This window comes from Electrona antarctica, assembly GCF_951216825.1.
Source record: "Electrona antarctica genome assembly, chromosome: 17".
Taxonomy (NCBI): Eukaryota; Metazoa; Chordata; class Actinopteri; order Myctophiformes; family Myctophidae; genus Electrona; species Electrona antarctica.
In genome coordinates this window covers 34,626,946-34,649,472 of record NC_136798.1, presented here as the reverse complement: position 1 = coordinate 34,649,472, position 22,527 = coordinate 34,626,946, and the positions used below count along the sequence as shown (strand labels likewise).

The following is a 22,527-nucleotide window of genomic DNA, read 5'->3' as shown; positions in this document are numbered from 1 at the left end:
GTGTGTGTGTGTGTGTGTGTGTGTGTGTGTGTGTGTGTGTGTGTGTGTGTGTGTGTGTGTGTGTGTGTGTGTGTGTGTGTGTGTGTGTGTGTGTGTGTGTGTGTGTGTGGAATTTGTAGAATCGTCCTCAAGTCTAAATGGGTTTTAAATCGAGTGCCGTTCGTGGCATTCTTGTGTAGACACCATCCAGAGCCTTCTCCTGCTGTACTGTGAGTGGCCAATGTCTCTGTCCCGTATCATGTACAGCACTATAGCTACGAACAGCCGCAGAGGTCAAATTTTACAAAATAAAGGCCAAAGGAAAAACATAATTATTATTATTATTATGGTATCTCAGCCATATATTAGCCGCCATATATTAGCCTACAACATGGGCTGGACTGTATAGACATATTATCTATTCGTATCATTCAATTTGTATCTCATTTGTATTATGTAATGTATTGCAGGAATTACTAATATGACAGAGTAGCATGATTATGTATGTTAAGGGTTTCTTATTTCCACTATGACTCTAAAACACACACACACACACACACACACACACACACACACAGCCGCAAAGAGGTTTTGTTATGTTCTCTCCAGGCTTATGACACATCCTGTCACCACAGTCGAGGGGGTTTCATATTCTCGACATAGTTTTTTATGCCGTGGCACCAATACGGAGTAAGCTGTTTAGAAGAGTGTTGAATGCATGATGCACGACGCGGAATACATACATACATACATACATACATACATACATACTATATATATTTTTAGGTATGCGGTCTAGTCTAACTTGGACTCAGGGGGGTGGACGCCTCTGCCTTGCATAGTCCCCAGTGAATAGGCACGTTGCCCTTCACTGGTAACCTTACTTTGGATTTTAAATATATGAAGGTATTGTAGGCTGGGATTTTACAAAAAAGCCCCCCTTTTAAATACATACATACATACATACATACAGACATACAGACCTACATACATACATACTTATAAGGTATGCCATCTGGTGGCTAATGAACCAAACACATTCTCAGAAGTTGAAGCAGTTTTAGAGGACCCACTTTTAGGCCAGTGCAACAGAGCATGCTTTTGCCTTTTTTAAAACCTTACCCATTTTAACCAAATACATACATACATACATACATACATACATACATGGTAAATGGTGCATTTATATAGCACCTTTATCCAAGGCGCTTTACATAGATTGTGCCATGCAAGGTACCAACCAGCACATCCGGAGCAATTTGGGGTTCAGTGTCTTGCCCAAGGACACTTCGACATGTAGACAGGAGGAGCCGGGATTCGAACCGCCGACCCATGGATCATTGGACGACCTGCTCTACCTCTTGAGCCACAGTCGCCCCATACATACATACATACATACATACATACATACATGGTAAATGGTGCATTTATATAGCGCCTTTATCCAAGGCGCTTTACATAGATTGTGCCATGCAAGGTACCAACCAGCACATCGGGAGCAATTTGGGGTTCAACGTGTCTTGCCCAAGGACACTTCGACATGTAGACAGGAGGAGCCGGGATTCGAACCGCCGACCCATGGATCATTGGACGACCTGCTCTACCTCTTGAGCCACAGTCGCCACATACATACATACATACATACATACATACATACATATTTCACTTGTTTGGTGGGAGAATGGATGCTCGACACCGTTTGACCAAAACGTACACTTTTGATATCGAATCGAACATCTATTTGACCTGAAATTGATTGTTTTTGGACTGTATCTGATTTATAGCCAACCTATGTTACTATAAGTTGATTCATGGATATGTGAATCATGATGTGGTGCACTTGTCAGAATGCATTTGCCATGACATATATGGTACTATTCCTTCAAACCACTTTATTGACTTCAGTGGAAGTCATAGCAATGCACAGGGTAGTTACACTAACCACCATAGGAAACAGAGTCATGGACCTTGCGGCTCTGCAAACAGAAATTAACCCACTACCTGATGAGGCCGATTGAACCATTTTTCTGAACGAAAAAAAAACACATATGTTTCTCAGTGGTGCTCAAACTCTTCCATGTCAAGGACCCACAACATTATATGTATTTAGCCGCCGACCCCCATCTCAAAATAGTTTCTTTCCGGGATCCGGAGCAAAGATTTGAGTTAAAAATGTTCGCTTTTAAAAAATATTCAAATTATTATTACTATTATTATTTATTTAAGATCTGAGCTTTTTATTTTTATTTTATTTATTTGAATAGCCAACCAATGTGCTATATAATTGACATAGAAGTGTATTTTTGTACGTCTCTAAATGTTCTGATGAATTGAAAATGGTGGACCCTGTTGTAAACAAGTGTAATGCTTTATCGTGGTGTCATCCACAGTAACAGTTTTTGTATTGACTTCGTTTTGAAATCTGCATACTGTGAATACAATTTTCAATCAATCAGCTAAAATCTAAAATGACACAGATGCTTTCCTGGTTTTATTGATTGATTGATTGATTGATTGATTACTTTATTAACAGTTTGCATGGACAAGCACACATAGGTACAGTACAATGCAAGGTCTGCTAAAAGGATGAATCCAAAACTCATTCTGGCTCATTCAAAAACAAATGTTGGGTTAAAGCACAGAGTTTAGTGTGTATATACACAGCAAAGAATAAACAACACAATAAGCAACAATTAATGCTGAGTATTCTTGAATTGACCTTACAGAGCAAGGTCAATAATAATTACCAATCCCCTTTGCCTACAGGCTACAGCACCATTTCATTGGTAAAGAGAGCCCTCTAGTGGTGAAAGAGTCTGACAAAGATCTAGCCCTGCCACTTTCCAAGATTGTCTCTAAGATTGTCAATTAAACCATTATGAACTCTGAGAAAAACAAGGACTAAGAAGACAGAATACATTTTTGCCACGAACCTACAAATGAGCGGACACTAATATAACCAGAAACGCATAAAGAGCTAGTAGCCTTAAATGACCTTAACAGGTCTGTCTGTAACTCTGAGAGTGCACACATGGATCCCTAAGGCTCCATTTGGTTCCATTTTTGTCAAAATTCTATTTTTAAAAGGTATAGTCCTAAAAAGACAAAGTGTCCGCACACACTAATAGCCAAAGTGCAGGACATTTTATTATAGGACTATTGGCCTATAGGAGAATATTTATTCTCTGAGTCATAACATTTTCAACCCCCGATTTTTAACACCGGGTTATTTCAGATTTTTGGACTAGCTGTAGGATATACTTACATTATAGTGGTTGTGAAGGCATTAATTGATTGCCTGAGTCCCATGGTGGGAGTTGGTCTGGTTTTGGTGAATATTAAGTTGTTCCGGTCATTTGGTGGGGCCGTGGGGGTCACTGGGGACCACGCATTAAAAATGAAAAAACAAAACTGGCGTCATTTGTATTGTTGACCTATTTCTACCATATAGAGCAACTTTTGTTCAACTTTGACCCCTCTGGGCCTGGGCCGTGGCTCAGCGGTTCAGGCACCTTGGCTGGTAATGCAGTCTGGCAGTGTGCCGCGGGCTCGACTCCCGATCCCGGCGGCCTGTACTGCATGTCACCCCCCCCCCATCTCTCTCCCCATTTCCTGTCAGCCTACTGCAGGGTACCCCAATAGGCGGCCCGCGGGCCATTTGCGGCCCGCGGAGCGCCCCCTTGCGGAGCGCCCCCCTTGCGGCCCGCGGACCCCCCCCCCCCCCCTGGGGGGGGTCCCAGGTATAAATGGCATTAAATGGGGGTCAGTAGCCTATGCATGTCAAACTGGGCATCCTTTTCAAATGGGGTCCTGCCCTGAAAATGAATTTTCAGGGCAAGACCTCGACCTCACGCGTGCGGACTCGGCCCCCAGCCTGGTACCCTAGTCAAAATATGGCCCTCGAGGAAAATTAATTGGGGAACCCTGGCCTACTGTCTATCCCTCCATAAAAAAATAAAAAATAAAATAAAGGCGAAAGCCACAAAGAAAAACCATTTAACTTTGACCCCTCTGTCACATGGAACTAGTGCTGTCGCCAGGCACAAATCAGCAGGGGGGGGGGGGCATACTTTTTTCAAAACGGGGCACTTAATTTTTCAAACCCCCCCTATGTATAACAAATACTCGCCTAATAACAAAGTGATGCTTGAAAAAGGTTACAAGTAGGCTACAATTATGCAGCAGCACCAACAACAAACAAACAAATACAAATATGTTGAGCATTATAATGTCTTCTGCATGCATATATTACCTTGTATTTCTATTAACTATTCAATTAATTTGAACATGTACAGTATATATTTACAATAATCATGGAGAACTTATAGATTTAACATTTGTCAAACATTAAAATATTGGTAGGGTAGGTTACTACTGGCCAATCTGGACTGGAGGGGCACAAAATCCAATCTGGGGGGGCAATGCCCCCCAATTAGGGTTGCCACCCATCCCTTAAAATCTCCCTTATTTGAGAATTAAATGATGCGTCCCTTATTGAACCAATAAGGAACGCAGTTTGTTCTACTAATGCATGTCAAACTGGTACTTGAAATTAAATGGGTTGAGAATCACTGCGTAAAAATCTTCTCTTATGGGGGTCGCTGGCATATATTTTCTAATGGGGGTCCGTGGGCTAATTAGTGTCAATTTGGGGGTCCTTGACATGAAAGAGTTTGGGAACCACTGGCCTAAACTATATTGGTGTATGTTTTCTGTGCCGCATGGGGACTAACATTACTTATATACTGTATAAGATCACAGAAGAACCAAACATTACAGTAGTGTCAGTTTGATTGATTGATTGATTTATTAACAGTTTGCAGAATTACAATACATTTCAAGTACAACTCAATACAAAAAACTGTTAACTGTGAGTGGACGACACTATAAAGCATTACACTTGTTTACAATAGGGTCCACCATTTTCAATTCATCAAAACATTAAGAGACGTACGAATATACACAACTATAGTCAACAGCAAATAATCATAGAGGAGGGAAAAAGGGAAAATAAACATATACAGTGAGGGGGAAAAGGGGTGGGTGGGGGATTCAGATTTTACAGGGGCCAGTTTCAAATTGCAGCCATCCGTAGGTGCCCTTTGAGAGCAGTTTTGAAGGAGTCAAGCTGGATTTGCATGTCTTAATGACTGTTGGTAGGGCGTTCCACATTTTGGTGGCATAGGAGCGGAATTAATTTAGACCCTTGTTTGTGCAGAATCTGGGTGCACATGGTTTGTTGCACTCCCTCTGGTGTTGTGGGTGTGGACTTTGTTGACATTAAGGAAGTATTTAGACAGGTACAAGGTATATACATTATCTTGGTGGACCAGACCCATTGCAAAATGCTGTACTCTGTTGTCAACCCTAAGCCATTCCAGCCTGTCAAAGTGGGCAGGGGTGAGGTGGGTTCGGGGAGTGAGGCCAAGTAGTAGCCTGACCAGTTTGTTTTGGGAAGTCTGGAACCTTGTTTTAAGGGCCTTAGAGGTGCTGTGGTACCGTCCAGGAGGTGCATGCATAGTCGAAGAAACCTTGTACGAGGGCTCCTGTTAGGGTCTTCAAGGTGTTTTTGTTGACCAGTGAGGAGATCCTGTATAGGAATCTTGTTCTTTGGTTGACTTTTTTTATTATGTTGGTGGCCATTTTATTCAACGCTTCAACTTATTGCTTCAACTTATTGCTTCAATTAACTTATTGCTTCAACTTATTGCTTCAATTTATTGCTTCAACTTATTGCTTCAACTTATTGCTTCAACGTATTGCTTCAATTAACTTATTGCTTCAACTTATTGCTTCAATTTATTGCTTCAACTTATTGCTTCAACTTATTGCTTCAACTTGTTGCTTCAATTAACTTATTGCTTCAACTTATTGCTTCAATTTATTGCTTCAATTTATTGCTTCAACTTATTGCTTCAACTTGTCTCTTCAATTAACTTATTGCTTCAACTTATTGCTTCAACTTATTGCTTCAATTTATTGCTTCAACTTATTGCTTCAATTTATTGCTTCAACTTATTGCTTCAATTTATTGCTTCAACTTATTGCTTCAACTTATTGCCGGCCTTGCCGCACACGCCTGCGCCGCAAGGCTGTGGCAGGCGTAAAGAGTGTCCCTTATTTCAAGATCTCAAAGGTGGCAACCCTACGCCCCCCTGTAGAGACGGCACTGCATGGAACTCTATGGTTTTGTGCTGCTGCTGGCGTAGTGATAGGCCTACTGGACACAAAAGAATGTTCCATGTGACAGAGGATCAAAGTTGAACGAATAATCGCTTAGGCTAGATATGAACAATTACATTCAGGATGTGCACACAGTGTATACGTGTATGCACTATGCACCTCTCTGTTCTCATGACAAACACTGACCACATTGTATTTCCTTTATTGTAGTCACCTCCCTCACACCGCCACATGTTGCCACCCTCCTACACTACCACTCTTAAGACATATATATGCTGTGTAGACCGGACCATGCCAGACAGAGAAACAGACAGTTACAACTTGACACGTGAATAGACTGACAGACTATACAATAACAGTAATAATAGTAATTATCACAACAACAACAACGAGGATGAAGAAGATGGCAGTTATTCTCGTGGTCTGCTGCGTGCTGCTGTTCTCATCTCTGGATGTCCAGGCGCAGCGAAGTAAGTATACGACTTATTTTCATATCAATTACACACCCCATGAAGATTTCGCGTATCGCGCCACTTGGCGCGCTACGAGCTTGTAGGTCTGCTATTTTTTTTAAATCGTGAAAATGTGGCAGAAATATTTGAATATAATATTCTTTCAGAAGACTTTTTATATATTTCGACGTCAGACACATTTCTATGAGATTTCTATGATCTACTTTTTATTTATTTAATTTATTTATTTTAATCCTCAACTAGATATTAGCGTGCATTGCTTTGTTTGATCCGCATTTATGTCTGAAAGATGCTCTATAAATAAATGATTATATTATTAATACTGGATTGTCTGATTTTATTCATGACAGAGACCATTTTTTTGATGATCGGATTTGTTTTCTGATTATTCTTGTTATTCCACGTTGTGTCTCTGTCTCTCTCTTCCAGACAACGGCAGTGCTCCGGCCAGGTGTTGCTTCAACATCTACCGCAGTCCCAAACTGCCTAAGAACGGAGTGGTGTCCTTCCAACGCACACACACTTATTGTGCCAAGAATGCTGTTGTGTGAGTATTGTAGATTTTACCCGTTGTGGACAAATAGATACACCTCGTCAAATATATATAACTCAACTACTGTGAACTACTGTCTCTCAGTCTCAGTCAAACTCTGTTGCGTTAAAGTATGCCTACAGGAGAAGGCCTTCTTTATTTTCAACATACTTAACGTGACACTGTGTAACTTTAAACTTTCCTCTTCTACCCGGATTTGAATCCTGTTCCCTGCACTAGCCTTACATCAAGCTATCTACGATATTGATCTAAGGCTATTCCTGTACAAGTTGCTGTCATTTTTACATTTTTTGAGATAGAGCCTGCCTGCTTGAATCTTATTACACGTAGTAGTGCCTACAGTATTCAGTGAGGAATGATGGAAATCTTGATGATGGAAATCTCCCTCTCTAAATCCTTTCTAGGTTCACAGTGAAGATTGGTCGCAAGTTCTGTGTTGACCCAACCCAGGCCTGGGTCCAGGATGTCATCGCAGATGTGCAGTCCAGAACATAGAAGATCCAATAAACCACCCAGACTACGGCCTGGCAGAGAGAACAAGTGTTCTAGTGTAGTGGTTTTCAGTGTTTATCCTAAGGTCCGTGGCAAATACATACACAGAGATGACCAAATACCACAAAACTTTGCATCTAGGTGTGAGGGCGCCCTGGGAAGCAGTCGGTCCGCTGGACCAACCGAAGAATTCTGAAGTTCTTATCTCTTACCACTTGTTATATCAAAGCGGGGTCGCTGCAGTACACTCTTATAACTAATGGTACTTAGTACTTACTTAAAAGGTCTATTTTATCCCACCAGGTCCCGATGCTTTGCATCGGGTCCGCCGAGTGGTGGTCTCTCTTCACTGTAATGGGTTTTGTACCTCTGATAACTGTGTTGTCCCTTTTTATTCATTTTTTTATTTTGATTATTCTTTGTCTATTCCTTCCTTAATGGGAGTCTATCAATAGCCATCTACAGTACTGTCATGTTTGGTCATTAATCGTGCTATCTCTTTGTATACCTTTCAAAATGTTCTACTTATTGCTGTGCCTACTTATGTGTTGGCTGTCTTTATTTAGTTAAAAACCAATAAATATACTTTATTTAAAAAAAAATCATATTCAATATTTTCATTCACTGCGACCTTGCATGCACAGCTGCTATTTATCATTCATTTAGCTGGGGATTGAAGCCCTTCAAAGAGGAACCCTGGGATCCCCAGACCCCTATGATGAGCATACTAGCCTATTCACTGCGACCTTGCATGCACAGCTGCTATTTTTAAGAACCACTGATCTAAATCCTAGCTGCTAAGTTTTCTTAAAAGTAGTACAGTAATGTTGCTATAAAATCTAAAATGATACATAACCGATGCTTTCCTGGTTTTAATGGGTTAATGTCCCAGATTTATCTAGTCTCTTTTCTTCTCTCTATCCTGACAATAATACGACGGCGTATTAGGGCCAATCTATTATGTATTACATCATAATAATACATTTAAAAAAAGTTGGAGGGAGGCGGGGCAAAATTCTGTCATTTTAATCAGAATGTTTAATGTAGGACATTTCCAGCTAATACTGTACTTTAACCCATTTTGGGCGGGAACCCCTTTTGGTGTTAGCATTCTGTTATGCTTTAGCTATTGAAAAATAGCAGATCTACAAGCTCATAGAGCGCCACCGAGTGGCGCGCTATGAGCTTGTAGGTCTGCTATTTTTGAAAAATCGAAGAACGACTGACATAGAAACAGCTTTCTCAGAAAACTGTCAGGATGTAGAAGACATTTTTAGAATAAGAAAGCATAAGAAAGCATTTTTTCATTTTTTTTTTTTCAATTCAGTGGCATGCTGACACATGCACAGACGTGACAAATTAGAGGATAAACCAACGTAAGGTATCTTATAGGAAACAGAGCCGCGTCATTCACACCATGGCATAGATTGTGCAACTGTGTGTAGAACTACCATTCTAACGCAGCATATGTGGTGTTGACGATGGTGGTGGGAAGCGTTGTCTAACGCGTTGACATCTGTCCCTGCCACTAATTGAGTACCACAGACGAATAACAGTCTAAGTCCACACTATTGATCCATAATATATAAATGATAGATAAGGGTTCAGGACAACACGGCCTTTTCGTGGAGGGGTCAGTCTGAAATTTGGACTGCAAAGTATACCTATTTAGGGCTAAAACACAAGATAAATAGCTACTTCTAGTGCTGCTGCAGCTCTTTAACACTCGCATGACTGAAGTAAAATCAGACAGAAGTAGCATGTGCTTAAATTCATATTTAGAAAATGTTTCAGATGTAAAAAAAAAAATAATGCTGGTCATGGAAGGGGTACCTTCTGAAAGCTGCATGGGCAAAGATAATCGACTAAAATTTCAAAGAATTGGTCTCTTCTTAGACATGGACAGAAACTGTATAGGCCTAACAGCTGCCTGTTATTATGTCAAATTTAGCCTGAATGTCTGACTGTACCTCGTGCGGTTTACATTTTTGACTAATAAAGTATTCAGTCAATCAATTCACTCCGAACAGGTATAAAGGGACTTTTCAGGCGGGGCTAGATTCTCTATTTAAATTCAAGGAACCCCGCAGTTTGATATGGAAATGTAGCTCATGGACCACCATAGTGTACAAATGTGCACATTATTGTACACTTCTGGGACTAGTGTCAATTTGTACACTCATGTAGTACAGACCAAACTATCATTAATTTAGCTGGGGATTGAAGCCCTTCAAAGAGGAACCCTGGTCCCCAGACCCCACTATGACGAGCATACTATATTGTGTACTGCAACTGTCATTGCCTAACACAGCTGTGAGTTCTCAAAATTAACCACTTCCACGTCCATTTCCTTAATTCTAGGCATGCACACACATGCACTTTAGTATAGGCATTATAGGCCTAGTTGTTAACCTCCTAAGTTTAAACAAATTGCAACAGAAACAACATATCAAAAGTCCTAAGAAATCCCAGTGGTGGAACATATTGAAAAAAAGCTAAAATAGAGGGTATGCGCATGCTTAAAGTGAATGGCAGATCCAGTGGCAAATCGAGTGGCAAAGTGAGTGACAATGTGAATGTAATGTTAATTAATCAAATAGGACTTTTCTGTTTGGATGTACAGTATGGGCTGTCAAGGCCAGAAAGTAGTTTTTTGCCACTCAGTAGGCATTCCCGCATAACTTCTGGGTATGATGATGATGATGTCACGCACATACCCTCTATAGGTGACGGTACCATTAATCACCTATAAGGCAAAATTCTCAAAATGTCATTATGGTTTAATATAAGTGAAGTAGCATATGACATGTCAAACTAGGGGGGGTTTCATGATTCTGAATGGTGGATGGTATTTGTAATGTCTACATAATTTTCTATCTAAATTACATTATAGCATTTGCATAGGTCAATGTCATCGAGGCTAGGGCAAAGCGCTATGGGCATGTATAGTGAGTTGCATGATAAAAGATATAAAGACAAAGAGAGAGAGAGAGAGAGAGAGAGAGAGAGAGAGAGAGGCTTATATGGACATAAATGTGCATGCCTCATAGCAAAAGCATGAAAAAACCCTCTTCCTGTGATCTGCGTATAACCGAAGAACCAGCCTGTGTGTGTGTGTGTGTGTGTGTGTGTGTGTGTGTGTGTGTGTGTGTGTGTGTGTGTGTGTGTGTGTGTGTGTGTGCGTGTGTGCGTGTGTGCGTGTGTGCGCGTGCGTGCGTGCGTGCGTGCGTGCGTGCGTGCGTGCGTGCGTGTCTTTCTTTGTAACTTTTGTTTGTGCATGCGTTGAATGATGATGACATAACTGTGAAGAGCGTTTATTTTCAGATTGCCGAAATGCATATAGGCCTAGGGCTTAATGTTTTGTGTGAAAGTACAATATTTGGATGCGAGATGTTTTATTTTATTTATTTATTTATTTGACAGGGACAATGATCATTAATCAACATTTCAGTTTTCACTTCAATTTACAATTTACAATTTAGGCATTTAGCAGACGCTCTTAATCCAGAGCGATTTACATTAGGCAGGAACAAAAGTATGGGAATACATCACATATATAAAATGTATTTATCAAGAAACATGCGTAAGCTAAGAACGTAACTAGAACATATCTATATAATGACTATACATATTAACTATACATATATACTATACTATGCTATACATATGTACTATGATGTGCTATGACTATATACAATGCAATTATTGTGCTGTCTACATGATATGCTATAAGTCTGTTTCAAATGCTATCTAAGTCTAAAAAGTGCTATCTAAGGGGGTAGGATAAGTGCTATGGGCCATGATGGAGTCTGAAAAGGTGGGTCTTCAGACTACGGCGGAAGATTGGGAGTGATGCTGCAGTTCTGATTGCAACGGGGAGTGCATTCCACAGTTTTGGGGCCAGAAGGGAGAAGAGTTTGGGACGTGTGGAGCGTTGCCCCGGCGTTTTTAGTGAGGGTACTTCCATGTAAGGGTACTTCCATGTAAATGTGCCAGAGTTAGCCATAAGCTAATTTTCATCTGTAGTCCCTGAGCAGGCTCTTAAAAAGGTAGTAAAACTAAACACATACAGTACAATAGAATGCAATACAATACAGATAAAAGAAAGACAGAGTGTATAGTGTGCCAGCACACAACACCATGCGTTGATGCCATGTGTGCATATGTGCCAGCACCCAACACTATGTCCATACAAAAACACAATACAGCGGATGTAGTGGAGAGTACAAAGTAAAAGTATTGGAAATCGGAATTACTCCAGGAAAGTACAAATACCTCAATTCTACTTAAGTAGCCTACAGTACGTAAATAAATGTTACTTTACCCCACTGCCTTTAGGCTGAGAGAGATGAAGCAGGGACCCCCCACGACATATTGGATTCATGTTCAACGTGTTTAGGCTGAGAGAGATGAAGCAGGGACCCCCCACGACATATTGGATTCATGTTCAACGTGTTTAGGCTGAGAGAAATGAAGCAGGGACCCCCCACGACATATTGGATTCATGTTCAACGTGTTTAGGCTGAGAGAGTTGAAGCAGGGACCCCCCACGACATATTGGATTCATGTTCAACGTGTTTAGGCTGAGAGAGATGAAGCAGGGACCCCCCACGACATATTGGATTCATGTTCAACGTGTTTAGGCTGAGAGAAATGAAGCAGGGACCCCCCACGACATATTGGATTAATGTTCAACGTGTTTAGGCTGAGAGAGATGAAGCAGGGACCCCCCAGGACATATTGGATTCATGTTCAACGTGTTTAGGCTGAGAGAGATGAAGCAGGGACCCCCCACGACATATTGGATTCATGTTCAACGTGTTTAGGCTGAGAGAAATGAAGCAGGGACCCCCCACGACATATTGGATTAATGTTCAACGTGTTTAGGCTGAGAGAGATGAAGCAGGGACCCCCCAGGACATATTGGATTCATGTTCATCGTGTTTAGGCTGAGAGAGATGAAGCAGGGACCCCCCACGACATATTGGATTCATGTTCAACGTGTTTAGGCTGAGAGAGATGAAGCAGGGACCCCCCACGACATATTGGATTCATGTTCAACGTGTTTTGAAGGCAGTATATCTGTCCGAAACGTTGGCTTCTTCTCTGCATTGCGGCTATACATTTTTTCATTACTAGTATTTTTCCCGTTGGCTGGCACCTCACAAGGGCCGGTGTGCACCTTTTGCTCATAATGTGTGTTTTCTGACATTTAACCACTTAAACTCTCAATACTTTGTAAACTTGACCTTTGGCTCGATACTTGGTCTGGTCTTTTTTCCCCTCTATGCCAAACCTCTTTGCCGAAAATAGCAGATCTACAAGATCTGATGTGTAGTTCTTGTTTACTGTAAATCGCTCTGGATTAAGAGCGTCTGCTAAATGCCTAAATTGTAAATTGTAAACAAGCTGTGGGTTTTTAATCCTCTTTAGCAGACCTTGTTTGAACTGTGCTTTACTGTGCTTATTCTACAACTGTAATGCAGTAATCAATCAATCAATCAATCAATCAGTTATACTGTAAATGCATGTCTACATCCCTTTCAGATGGTGGCCTGCAGTCAATGGCATAATTTTGTTTCCTAGAGTTACTGAATAACTTCCATTGTATTTACAGAGAGACATGACGGACGACAGAGAGCCATAACGGACAGAGAGGAGAAATAGCCATATTGCTATATCCCTCGCTCTAAAAACGAATCTGGATTTCCCCCCCATTGACAATCTCCTCACGAAGAGACAGCGCAAGAAAAGAATCCTCTGCCTCCCCCCCCACCTCAACCCCCACCCTCCCTCCTCCCTGACACCTGTTGTGTCTTCAGACTGGGCCGTGTTAGTTTCCACTGAACCCGCCATGATAACGCAGGACTTTGAGGCAACGTGACATGACCTTCGGAAGATATGCCAGGAACACACTTACACAAACACATGGGAAATGAACTATTCCACCGAACTTTCTCTCATGGACACACATGTCTACACATACAGCCGCCTTCTACCCCCCCCCCCCCCCCCCCTGCTCCAGCTAGGTTATCTTTTTTTCCTCCCCCCGCGCAGCTCATCCCTTTCGATGGTATGCGTAGGAGGAGAGCTTTTTTGTGCCTGGCCCAAGCCCCTGCCACCCCAACCACCCCCCCCCCCTATCCCCCCACCCAAGTACATTCCGTGCCCACACAATACAATGCAACTGTAATGTAATGTGATGTGATGTTTATTCTGTTTTCTTTTTCTTTGATGCAAGAAAGATGTATTTTGGCGCTGCACTGCGGCGACATGGGCATAAGGGCTACGCTTGCATGCGGGCCCTTTGTCTAAGACACATTTCTTCCTCGGGAGACAAATAATAAAGAACCTTGAACCTTGAACCTTGAACCGGAATTACCGCATCATAACAATTACAACAATTCATGGGCTGGGTAGTTGGAGACCTACGGTAATTTACTCATAATCATGGTAGGACAGCGTAATGGGTAGAGAGTGTGTGAGTCATAGTGGAAGAAAGAAACCATGAACAGGACTCACACACAATGTAGCTCATGGACCACCATAACTGAGCGTACAAATGTGCACATTATTGTACACTTCTGGGACTAGTGTCAATTTGTACACTCATGTAGTACAGACCAAACTATCATTAATTTAGCTGGGGATTGAAGCCCTTCAAAGAGGAACCCTGGGGTCCCCAGACCCCTATGATGAGCATACTAGCCTATTATGTACTGCAACTGTCATTGCCTAACACAGCTTTGAGTTCTCAAAATGAACCACAGTCCATTTCCATACATCTGAACAGGGGTTTTTTTCATGTTCTCACAGGCCTACTACATGATGCTTCCTCTCACCACAAGCGAGGGGTATTCTGTTTATTTTTGAGTGGTGTAAACCACTCCTACAACTGGCTTTTTTGTGCAGAAAAAATGATTGCTATGTTCAAAATAATTTCTGACGTAATTAAATCACACCCGGGTGAACTGGATGACCGTAGCAACCATGCTCATTTTTCCTGCACAAAAAAAGCCAGTTGTGAAATCACATCCGGGTGTGATTTCATTACGTCAGATCAGAGCTGATCAGGCTATATAATACCTTACCTTATATAATACCTCACATCGGACAAAAACTCCAGCTGAATCAACTTCATGGTCACAAATCATCACATCAGAAGACGACCCTACCTAGCCAAACGTCAGACCACAGCTGATCATGCTATATAAAACCTTACACCACTCAGTTCACACGGGTGTGATTTTTATTCTTGTGCTGTGGCACCTAAAGATCGAGCCCTATATAGCATGGCTATTCAACAAAATTATAAATTGAACATGTCTCTGGTGGTGATTTGACACAGGATAACACACAGAGAGAAGATATGGTCAAAGTATTATTGGCAGCTAGTAAAAAAGCAGTTACAAGGCTATGGTACAAACCAGAACCTCCAGTTTGTGAGCAGTGGCTGAGCATTGTGGAGGAGATATTTGTAATGGGGAAACTAACTCATACACTGAGACTACAAAGAAATGGACTGAATATAGAAACCAACAGAACGACACCGTTGTTAACAATGATGGACATTCATAAATGGACTGGAATATGTTGTTTATTAATGATATATTTTGAACCCTTGCACTGTAACTGTCACAATCATTGTCAATGATGTCACGCGCATGGCCTCTCTTAACACCTACATGTCCTTAATTCTATAGTGGAAATTTAAACGTCTGGGTTTCCAAGGCTAATAAGCAACGCCCCCTTCCTCCACACACATGTTTCCACCCACCTATGCATCTCCTAAAAGACATATAAACCCATGAGAGACGGAGAGAAAGAGATAGTTATAACAACTTGACAGCTCAGACCGACAGACAATTCTAATGATCGTGACGATGACTTTGAGGATGAAGAAGATACCAGTTATTCTAGTGGTCTGCATGCTGCTGTTCTCATCTCTGGATGTCCAGGCGCAACAGAGTAAGTCTACTACTTTTTTGTTGGTATTTATTATTATTATTACTGGATTGTCTGATGTTAATCATGACAGACCTTTTTTTTTTTAAATGATGAACAGATTTGTTTTGTTATTCTTATTGTTATTCTTTGTGTCTCTGTGTCTAGTTCTCACTCGTGTGTCTCGTTTCTCTCTTCCAGACAACGCTGGCCGTGCCCAGCCAGCGGAGTGTTGCTTCAAGCTCTGCCACGTTCGCCTGCCTAAAGAAGGACTGGTGAAATTCCAACGCACGCACACTTTTTGTGCCCACAATGCTGTTGTGTGAGTATTATACGTTTTTTACCAGTTGTGGACAAACTATACTGGTCAATACATACAGATACTGGTTTTCAATTTACTTAAATAGGCCTATTCCAGTAAAGTTAAAAAAAAGAATTAAAAAAATACAAAATAAGTACAGTACTTGAGTACTTATAGTTACTTTACTTTATAGTGCAAAATGCTAGTATTTTGTAATAGCATAAATATAAACAAACAAAATGAAAAGTGAAACACCTTAAATGATGAAAATGTTTCTCTATCTCTCTGTCTGTTCTAGTTTCTCAATGAAGAATAAGATGAAGTTCTGTGTTGACCCAACTCAGACATGGGTCCAGGAGGCCATGGACTATGCAGAGAAGCACACCACCACAGCACCCAAGCAATGATCTCTGCTCTGCTTCCCAGCCTTCGGCCTGTCAGAGATAACGAGCCAAAGTAGAAGGTTCTGGGGATACAGGGCAACTTCCGCATTGTTGATTTTGACAGCATTTCGATTTAGTTTAGCAGGCCCGGCACCACAGGTGTGCCAGAAGGGGGCCTGGTACCCTCAGTTTCAAATGATGCCACCTCAGTTTACGTTTTATGTACATATTGTTTTAGCTTACTATATAAAAATGAGATGGGGATCAATCAATCAATCATTGATTGATTGATTGAAAATCGTATTAACAGTTTGTAGAATGGGTACAGTTCAAGGAAGGTACAGGTCAATACAAAATCTGCTAAGAATAAGATAAAACCAGAAAATGCACTAAGACTTTACATCAGGGTCCTCCATTTTCAATTCATCAGAACATTTAAAGTCGACTTTAGTCGAAAATGCAGTCGACTGAATATCATACGATTTTTTAAACCTACAGTTGATTTAGTTGACTGAAATGTATTTTGCCAGGCCTTGATAGTGTCATAATGGCTGATTAGACTTTGTTGCATGCTGAAAATACAGTATGTCTATCCTGACAACTTGTGTACTTTAAACAACAGATTGTAAGCCCTTTTCTTTGTTTTTTGTATGAATCAGTGGTATTTATTTTATATTTTCCTTGGCATTTCTTTATCTATTTTCATTATCACTGCAAATGTGTTTATTACTTACACTGAATGTAGTGCTAAACATGTCTTTTGATAATCAATTGCTGAATTTGTTCTGAAACAATAAAATAAGCATTATTTTTTTTATATAATCAATCCATTTTGGTAATCCATTTTCAAATGCATGAATCACACTTAAAAACAACCAATCTTGACCAGAGTGCCAAGCTAACTCACAAGTACAACAAACACTGAACACTCCACACCAGGAGGATACAAACACTAAAAGAGAGTTTTGAGTCTGGACTTAAGAGCGCGGCCATTCAGCTTAGATCTGACACAGAGGGAATGCTGTTCCATAGTCTATCTATGCCGTGCAACAGCAAAGGCAACCCAAGTCAGTTGACCCGTCCAGAGGAGGCACTAACAAACGGCAAAATCTTAAAAAACTATTTTGAACCACCTCTCCCCAGCCAGTGGAGAGAGGCCAGGGTACTGTAGGTGCAATACGTGAGATGTTCACACCCATACACAGGGTTTAAAAAACATGATCTAATTCTAATGCCTGTGTAAAGAAATGCACACTTGCGCTCCAATGGCCAGCAGATGGCAACTTTGCATGTTGACTTAATTGTCAATAGGTGGACAACTGGACACACACTGTGCACTGTGCGTGCGTGTGTGCGTGCGTGCGTGCGTGCGTGCGTGCGTGCGTGCGTGCGTGTGCGGTAAAGTGCTTTATTGCCATTGCCTCATATATCTCAATGCATTCAGGATGCACAGACAGTGTATCTCTCGGCTTTCTGTTCTCACCACAAACACTACAGTTTCTTTCCTTTATTCTGGGCCTAGGCTACTAGAGTCTTCTTTTTTAAGCTCTTGTTTCTCTTGTCGTATATTACAGAGCCACATTACGATGAAATATCCATATAATGTTGTATAATGTCATATACTGTTTATGCAGGACAAACCTGCACTGACTGAGTTTCTGCATGTGAGCTCTGAGAGGCTTGATATTAGCTGGCCCACAGCCACATTCCAAGAAGGGCCTATGTGATCAATTGAAAAGGTCTGCTATGAAATTGTAAAGGCTATTGAATTGGACCGTGGATACCATTGTGTTAATAATCTATAGAAGTGACCATCTACTTAGTATGCGGTGGTCTAGAGACATTTGGGGACGCACATGCACGTGCGTACACACATACAAGGGCTTTGGGGTGCAAATAAGGACATGCCTGGCCTCTCCAATCATTTATGCAACAGGGTAAAAAGTGCTTCCTGGACATTCAATATACGACAAATAATGGCAAGACACTACACTCTCTCTATTTATTTTTCTTTCACTTTCACTATTATTACCCATGCTACATTGTCTGACGGAAGCTGAACAAAGACCTCTGCACAAAATGTAATCAATGCACGTTAATGTTTTTAGATTTGTTTTTACCTTGCTCTCCCTCTCCCTGTCTTTGTGAACATCTATGTTTTTGTTTTGTTAGTTTGTTTTTACCTTTTTCTAGATTATTTATTTCTGTCTGATGCTTTTAAGCCTTGGTCGTATACGACGGAGTTACAAACACAACGAAAGGCCACACAGGATTAGACAGCAGCATGAATCCAACAGGCTCTTTGCAGTTTGCACTCTTCTGACTTTACCGATGATACTAGGCTCTATTCCATTCTGGTCAAACAGAGTCAGGGTGCTGCTTCTACAGCTACAGTATTGTGCATGTGTTGGCTCACTGGAAACACTCCGCTACACCAGTGGGTCTCAAAGTGTTCAAAGTTCCAAATGGCCCCGTATACGAGTATGTCACTTTGAGGCCCCTCTTCCACCAGTGTTGAACCGGTTCGCTTCTTATAGTCCATGAGCCAGAGCCCCAAAATTGGAAGGCTAATTACGAATTGAGTGGGAAAAACCATGTGCAGATGCGTGGTGGTTTTGAGTTGTGGCCTTATTGTTGCAGCTGTGAACCAACTTACTGAAGGATCGTTTTAACCCTGGAACACTAAACACAGGTGATTCTCACCCAGCAGGCGATTATATTTTTGTAATTTTCATAATGTTGCTGATGTCTGAGGTGGGTGGGTCTTTAAGTACCTTCATGATGTTCAGTGACATCATAGAAGGTAGGTTTGCTCACATCCCTGTTTTTTTCTACAGGCAGGTGTTCGGGTGAATTTCACCCGTGTTTAGTGATAGAAAAATCCCATACACCCACAATGGACTTTTCAAATTTGTATTTGTTTTCTTCACTCGACCATTCTCACAGTCCTATAGGAATGGTTTTTTGATTGATTGATTGATTTATTAACAGTTTGCAGAATTACAGTACATTTCAAGTACAACTTGAAATGGGTGGACCAAAGTCCAAGTTCCCAACTTCATTTATCTTTTTTTAGGAATATCTTTTAAAATAATATGCACTTTTCTCACCGATTTTGCCCCCACATGATAGCCCCCCCCCCCCCCCCCCCCCCATATGATATCTGTTTTTCATTTGTTTGTGATGAGAGCGCGCTACGAGCTTGTAGGTCTGCTATTTTTGAAAAATCGTGAAAATATGTATTTCAGAAAACTGGAGGATTTTTTAAAATTTTGAGGTCAGGCCTAAATGGGTCAAATGATAAGGGACAATATCGGTGGCACCCAACTGTACAAGCTTGCAACATGGCACAAAGTGGCATGCTGTGAGCTTGTACATCTGACATTTTTGAATAGCCAAACAATGAAAAGTACACAGATGCTTTGCCAGTTTTAATGGGTTCATAATGAACTTCATTAACCCCTTTTGGTGTTTAAAGCATTATGTTATACTTCAGCTATTGAAAATATAGCAGATCTACGGTGCCGCGCTATGAACTTGTAGGTCTGGTATTTGAATCTTTGAATATGTATTCTTTCAGAGAGAACGTTTTTAACTCAACGCCTTGCTTCTGTGGGGTCCCTGGAACTACATATTTTCAGGTGGGGGTCGGCGGCCAATTACATAGATTTTTGGGCGTCCTTGACATGAAAATGTTTGAGAACGACTGACATAGAAACATAGGATTTTTCAGAAAACTGTCAGGATTTAGAAGACATTATTAGAATCGTCCTCAGGTCTAAATGGGTTAATATGCAACTATCTGGAATAAAGGATTCTCTGACTGGTATTGTTTCCATAGTGTACCAACCAACCATACCATACTCCCCATGCCCTGTCTGACGTACAGTCTACACATCCTACTCATTCTGAATTCCCATAGATCGGGTCATATAAGAACTGTGTTCCAAAAAATAAACAAATTTGCATGGTGGTTTGTTTGACTCATATGGATGTGACGCATCAACTGAAGGCGAGGAAACGATAACGTTACCGCCGTCGATTGAATAACTTTTTTGACTGTAAGTCAAACACTACATTTTTCTGATGCAATCATCAGAATGCCAACGGCCTATACCACAACTTCCTCTTATCAACAAGCTCTTTATTTATTCCAATTTAGTAATTATGCCAGTTGATTCCTCCCCACACACATTTCTGTATCGTCACATGCTGTTGGATCCCAGGCCTATTGGATACAATTGAATTGAAACAGACAGTGACATCATAGAAGGTAGGTTTGCTCACATCCCTGTTTTTTTCTACAGGCAGGTGTTCGGGTGAATTTCACCCATGTTTAGTGATAGAAAAATCCCATACACCCACAATGGACTTTTCAAATTTGTATTTGTTTTCTTCACTGGACCATTCTCACATGTCCTATAGGAATGGTTTTTTGATTGATTGATTGATTGATTTATTAACAGTTTGCAGAATTACAGTACATTTCAAGTACAACTTGAAATGGGTGGACCAAAGTCCAAGTTCCCAACTTCATTTATCTTTTTTTAGGAATATTTTTTAAAATAATATGCACTTTTCTCACCGATTTTGCCCCCACATGATAGCCCCCCCCCCCCCCCCCCCCCCCCCCCATATGATATCTGTTTTTCATTTGTTTGTGATGAGAGTGTGAGTAACTCTTTGAGTGAACAAGAGTAGCTCAAGTTGCCATGTATTGCTGTACTTCAATATATTTTGATGAGAAATATTTTTTTATGGAATATTGTACATTGGGTAAAATATACCCGTGTTTAGTGATGGTGTAACAAAAATATGTTTAGTGTTCTAGGGGTTAAGATTGAGCAACACTGTTTAATGAATCATCAATAATATGTTATTGAATCATACAGTATAGATGCAGGGAGTCAGTGCCTTTAACCCATTAAGATCTGAGGCCGATTCTACAAATTCCTTCTAAAGGCTCATACATAGTCTGGATTTTCGGTGTTTAGGTGACCACCGAACTACAACATGACGTCACGAGCCGCGGTGAAGAGTAAACCACCGCCCCAGCCCTTCTCTCTGTTTTTTCAGCTCCGGTGGTCAGCTCACCACCATTTTCATAATGTTGCTGATGTCTGAGGTGGGTGGGTCTTTAAGTACCTTCATGATGTTCAGTGACATCATAGAAGGTAGGTTTGCTCACATCCCTGTTTTTTTCTACAGGCAGGTGTTCGGGTGAATTTCACCCGTGTTTAGTGATAGAAAAATCCCATACACCCACAATGGACTTTTCAAATTTGTATGGTCACCTCACCACCGAAAATCCAGACTATGAATAGGCCTTTAGTTCTAAACCAGTAGTTCCAAACATGTCAGATGTACAAGCTTGCAACATGGCACAAAGTGGCATGCTGTGAGCTTGTACATCTGACATTTTTGAATAGCCAAACAATGAAAAGTACACGGATGCTTTGCCAGTTTTAATGGGTTCATAATGAACTTCATTAACCCCTTTTGGTGTTTAAAGCATTATGTTATACTTCAGCTATTGAAAATATAGCAGATCTACGGTGCCGCGCTATGAACTTGTAGGTCTGGTATTTGAATCTTTGAATATATATTCTTTCAGAGAGAACGTTTTTAACTCAACGCCTTGCTTCTGTGGGGTCCCTGGAACTACATATTTTCAGGTGGGGGTCGGCAGCCAATTACATAGATTTTTGGGGGTCCTTGACATGAAAATGTTTGAGAACGACTGACATAGAAACATAGGATTTTTCAGAAAACTGTCAGGATTTAGAAGACATTATTAGAATCGTCCTCAGGTCTAAATGGGTTAATATGCAACTATCTGGAATAAAGGATATTCTCTGACTGGTATTGTTTCCATAGTGTACCAACCAACCATACCATACTCCCCATGCCCTGTCTGACGTACAGTCTACACATCCTACTCATTCTGAATTCCCATAGATCGGGTCATATAAGAACTGTGTTCCAAAAAATAAACAAATTTGCATGGTGGTTTGTTTGACTCATATGGATGTGACGCATCAACTGAAGGCGAGGAAACGATAACGTTACCGCCGTCGATTGAATAACTTTTTTGACTGTAAGTCAAACACTACATTTTTCTGATGCAATCATCAGAATGCCAACGGCCTATACCACAACTTCCTCTTATCAACAAGCTCTTTATTTATTCCAATTTAGTAATTATGCCAGTTGATTCCT

General features: G+C 40.9%; 2 protein-coding genes and 1 long non-coding RNA gene across 3 annotated transcripts in view; 2 read left to right on the top strand and 1 right to left on the bottom strand.

Annotated features, from left to right (window-relative positions):
• The window catches only part of LOC306940467, a 560,182-nt gene that overhangs the window by 31,181 nt on the left and 506,474 nt on the right, over nucleotides 1-22,527 (bottom strand). The window lies entirely within an intron of this gene.
• On the top strand, nucleotides 6,431-8,282 carry LOC306940409 (C-C motif chemokine 4-like). The gene is made up of 3 exons (XM_079525472.1): nucleotides 6,431-6,632; nucleotides 7,065-7,182; nucleotides 7,593-8,282. Exons 1-3 carry the CDS (start codon nucleotides 6,557-6,559, stop codon nucleotides 7,681-7,683), a joined length of 285 nt encoding a protein of 94 aa, XP_079381598.1. The 5' UTR covers nucleotides 6,431-6,556; the 3' UTR covers nucleotides 7,684-8,282.
• On the top strand, nucleotides 15,522-17,133 carry LOC306940822 (C-C motif chemokine 4-like). Its single transcript, XM_079526038.1, has 3 exons — nucleotides 15,522-15,648; nucleotides 15,826-15,946; nucleotides 16,224-17,133. The coding sequence occupies exons 1-3, from the start codon at nucleotides 15,552-15,554 to the stop codon at nucleotides 16,330-16,332; spliced, it is 327 nt and encodes a 108-aa protein (XP_079382164.1). The 5' UTR covers nucleotides 15,522-15,551; the 3' UTR covers nucleotides 16,333-17,133.

Coding starts and splice junctions, on each gene's coding strand:
- LOC306940409 (XM_079525472.1), top strand. CDS start 6,557: ATGAAGAAGATGGCAGTTATTCTCGTGGTCTGCTGCGTGCTGCTGTTC. Junction 6,633..7,064: donor GGATGTCCAGGCGCAGCGAA/GTAAGTATACGA, acceptor TCTCTCTTCCAG/ACAACGGCAGTGCTCCGGCC. Junction 7,183..7,592: donor TGTGCCAAGAATGCTGTTGT/GTGAGTATTGTA, acceptor AATCCTTTCTAG/GTTCACAGTGAAGATTGGTC.
- LOC306940822 (XM_079526038.1), top strand. CDS start 15,552: ATGATCGTGACGATGACTTTGAGGATGAAGAAGATACCAGTTATTCTA. Junction 15,649..15,825: donor GGATGTCCAGGCGCAACAGA/GTAAGTCTACTA, acceptor TCTCTCTTCCAG/ACAACGCTGGCCGTGCCCAG. Junction 15,947..16,223: donor TGTGCCCACAATGCTGTTGT/GTGAGTATTATA, acceptor TGTCTGTTCTAG/TTTCTCAATGAAGAATAAGA.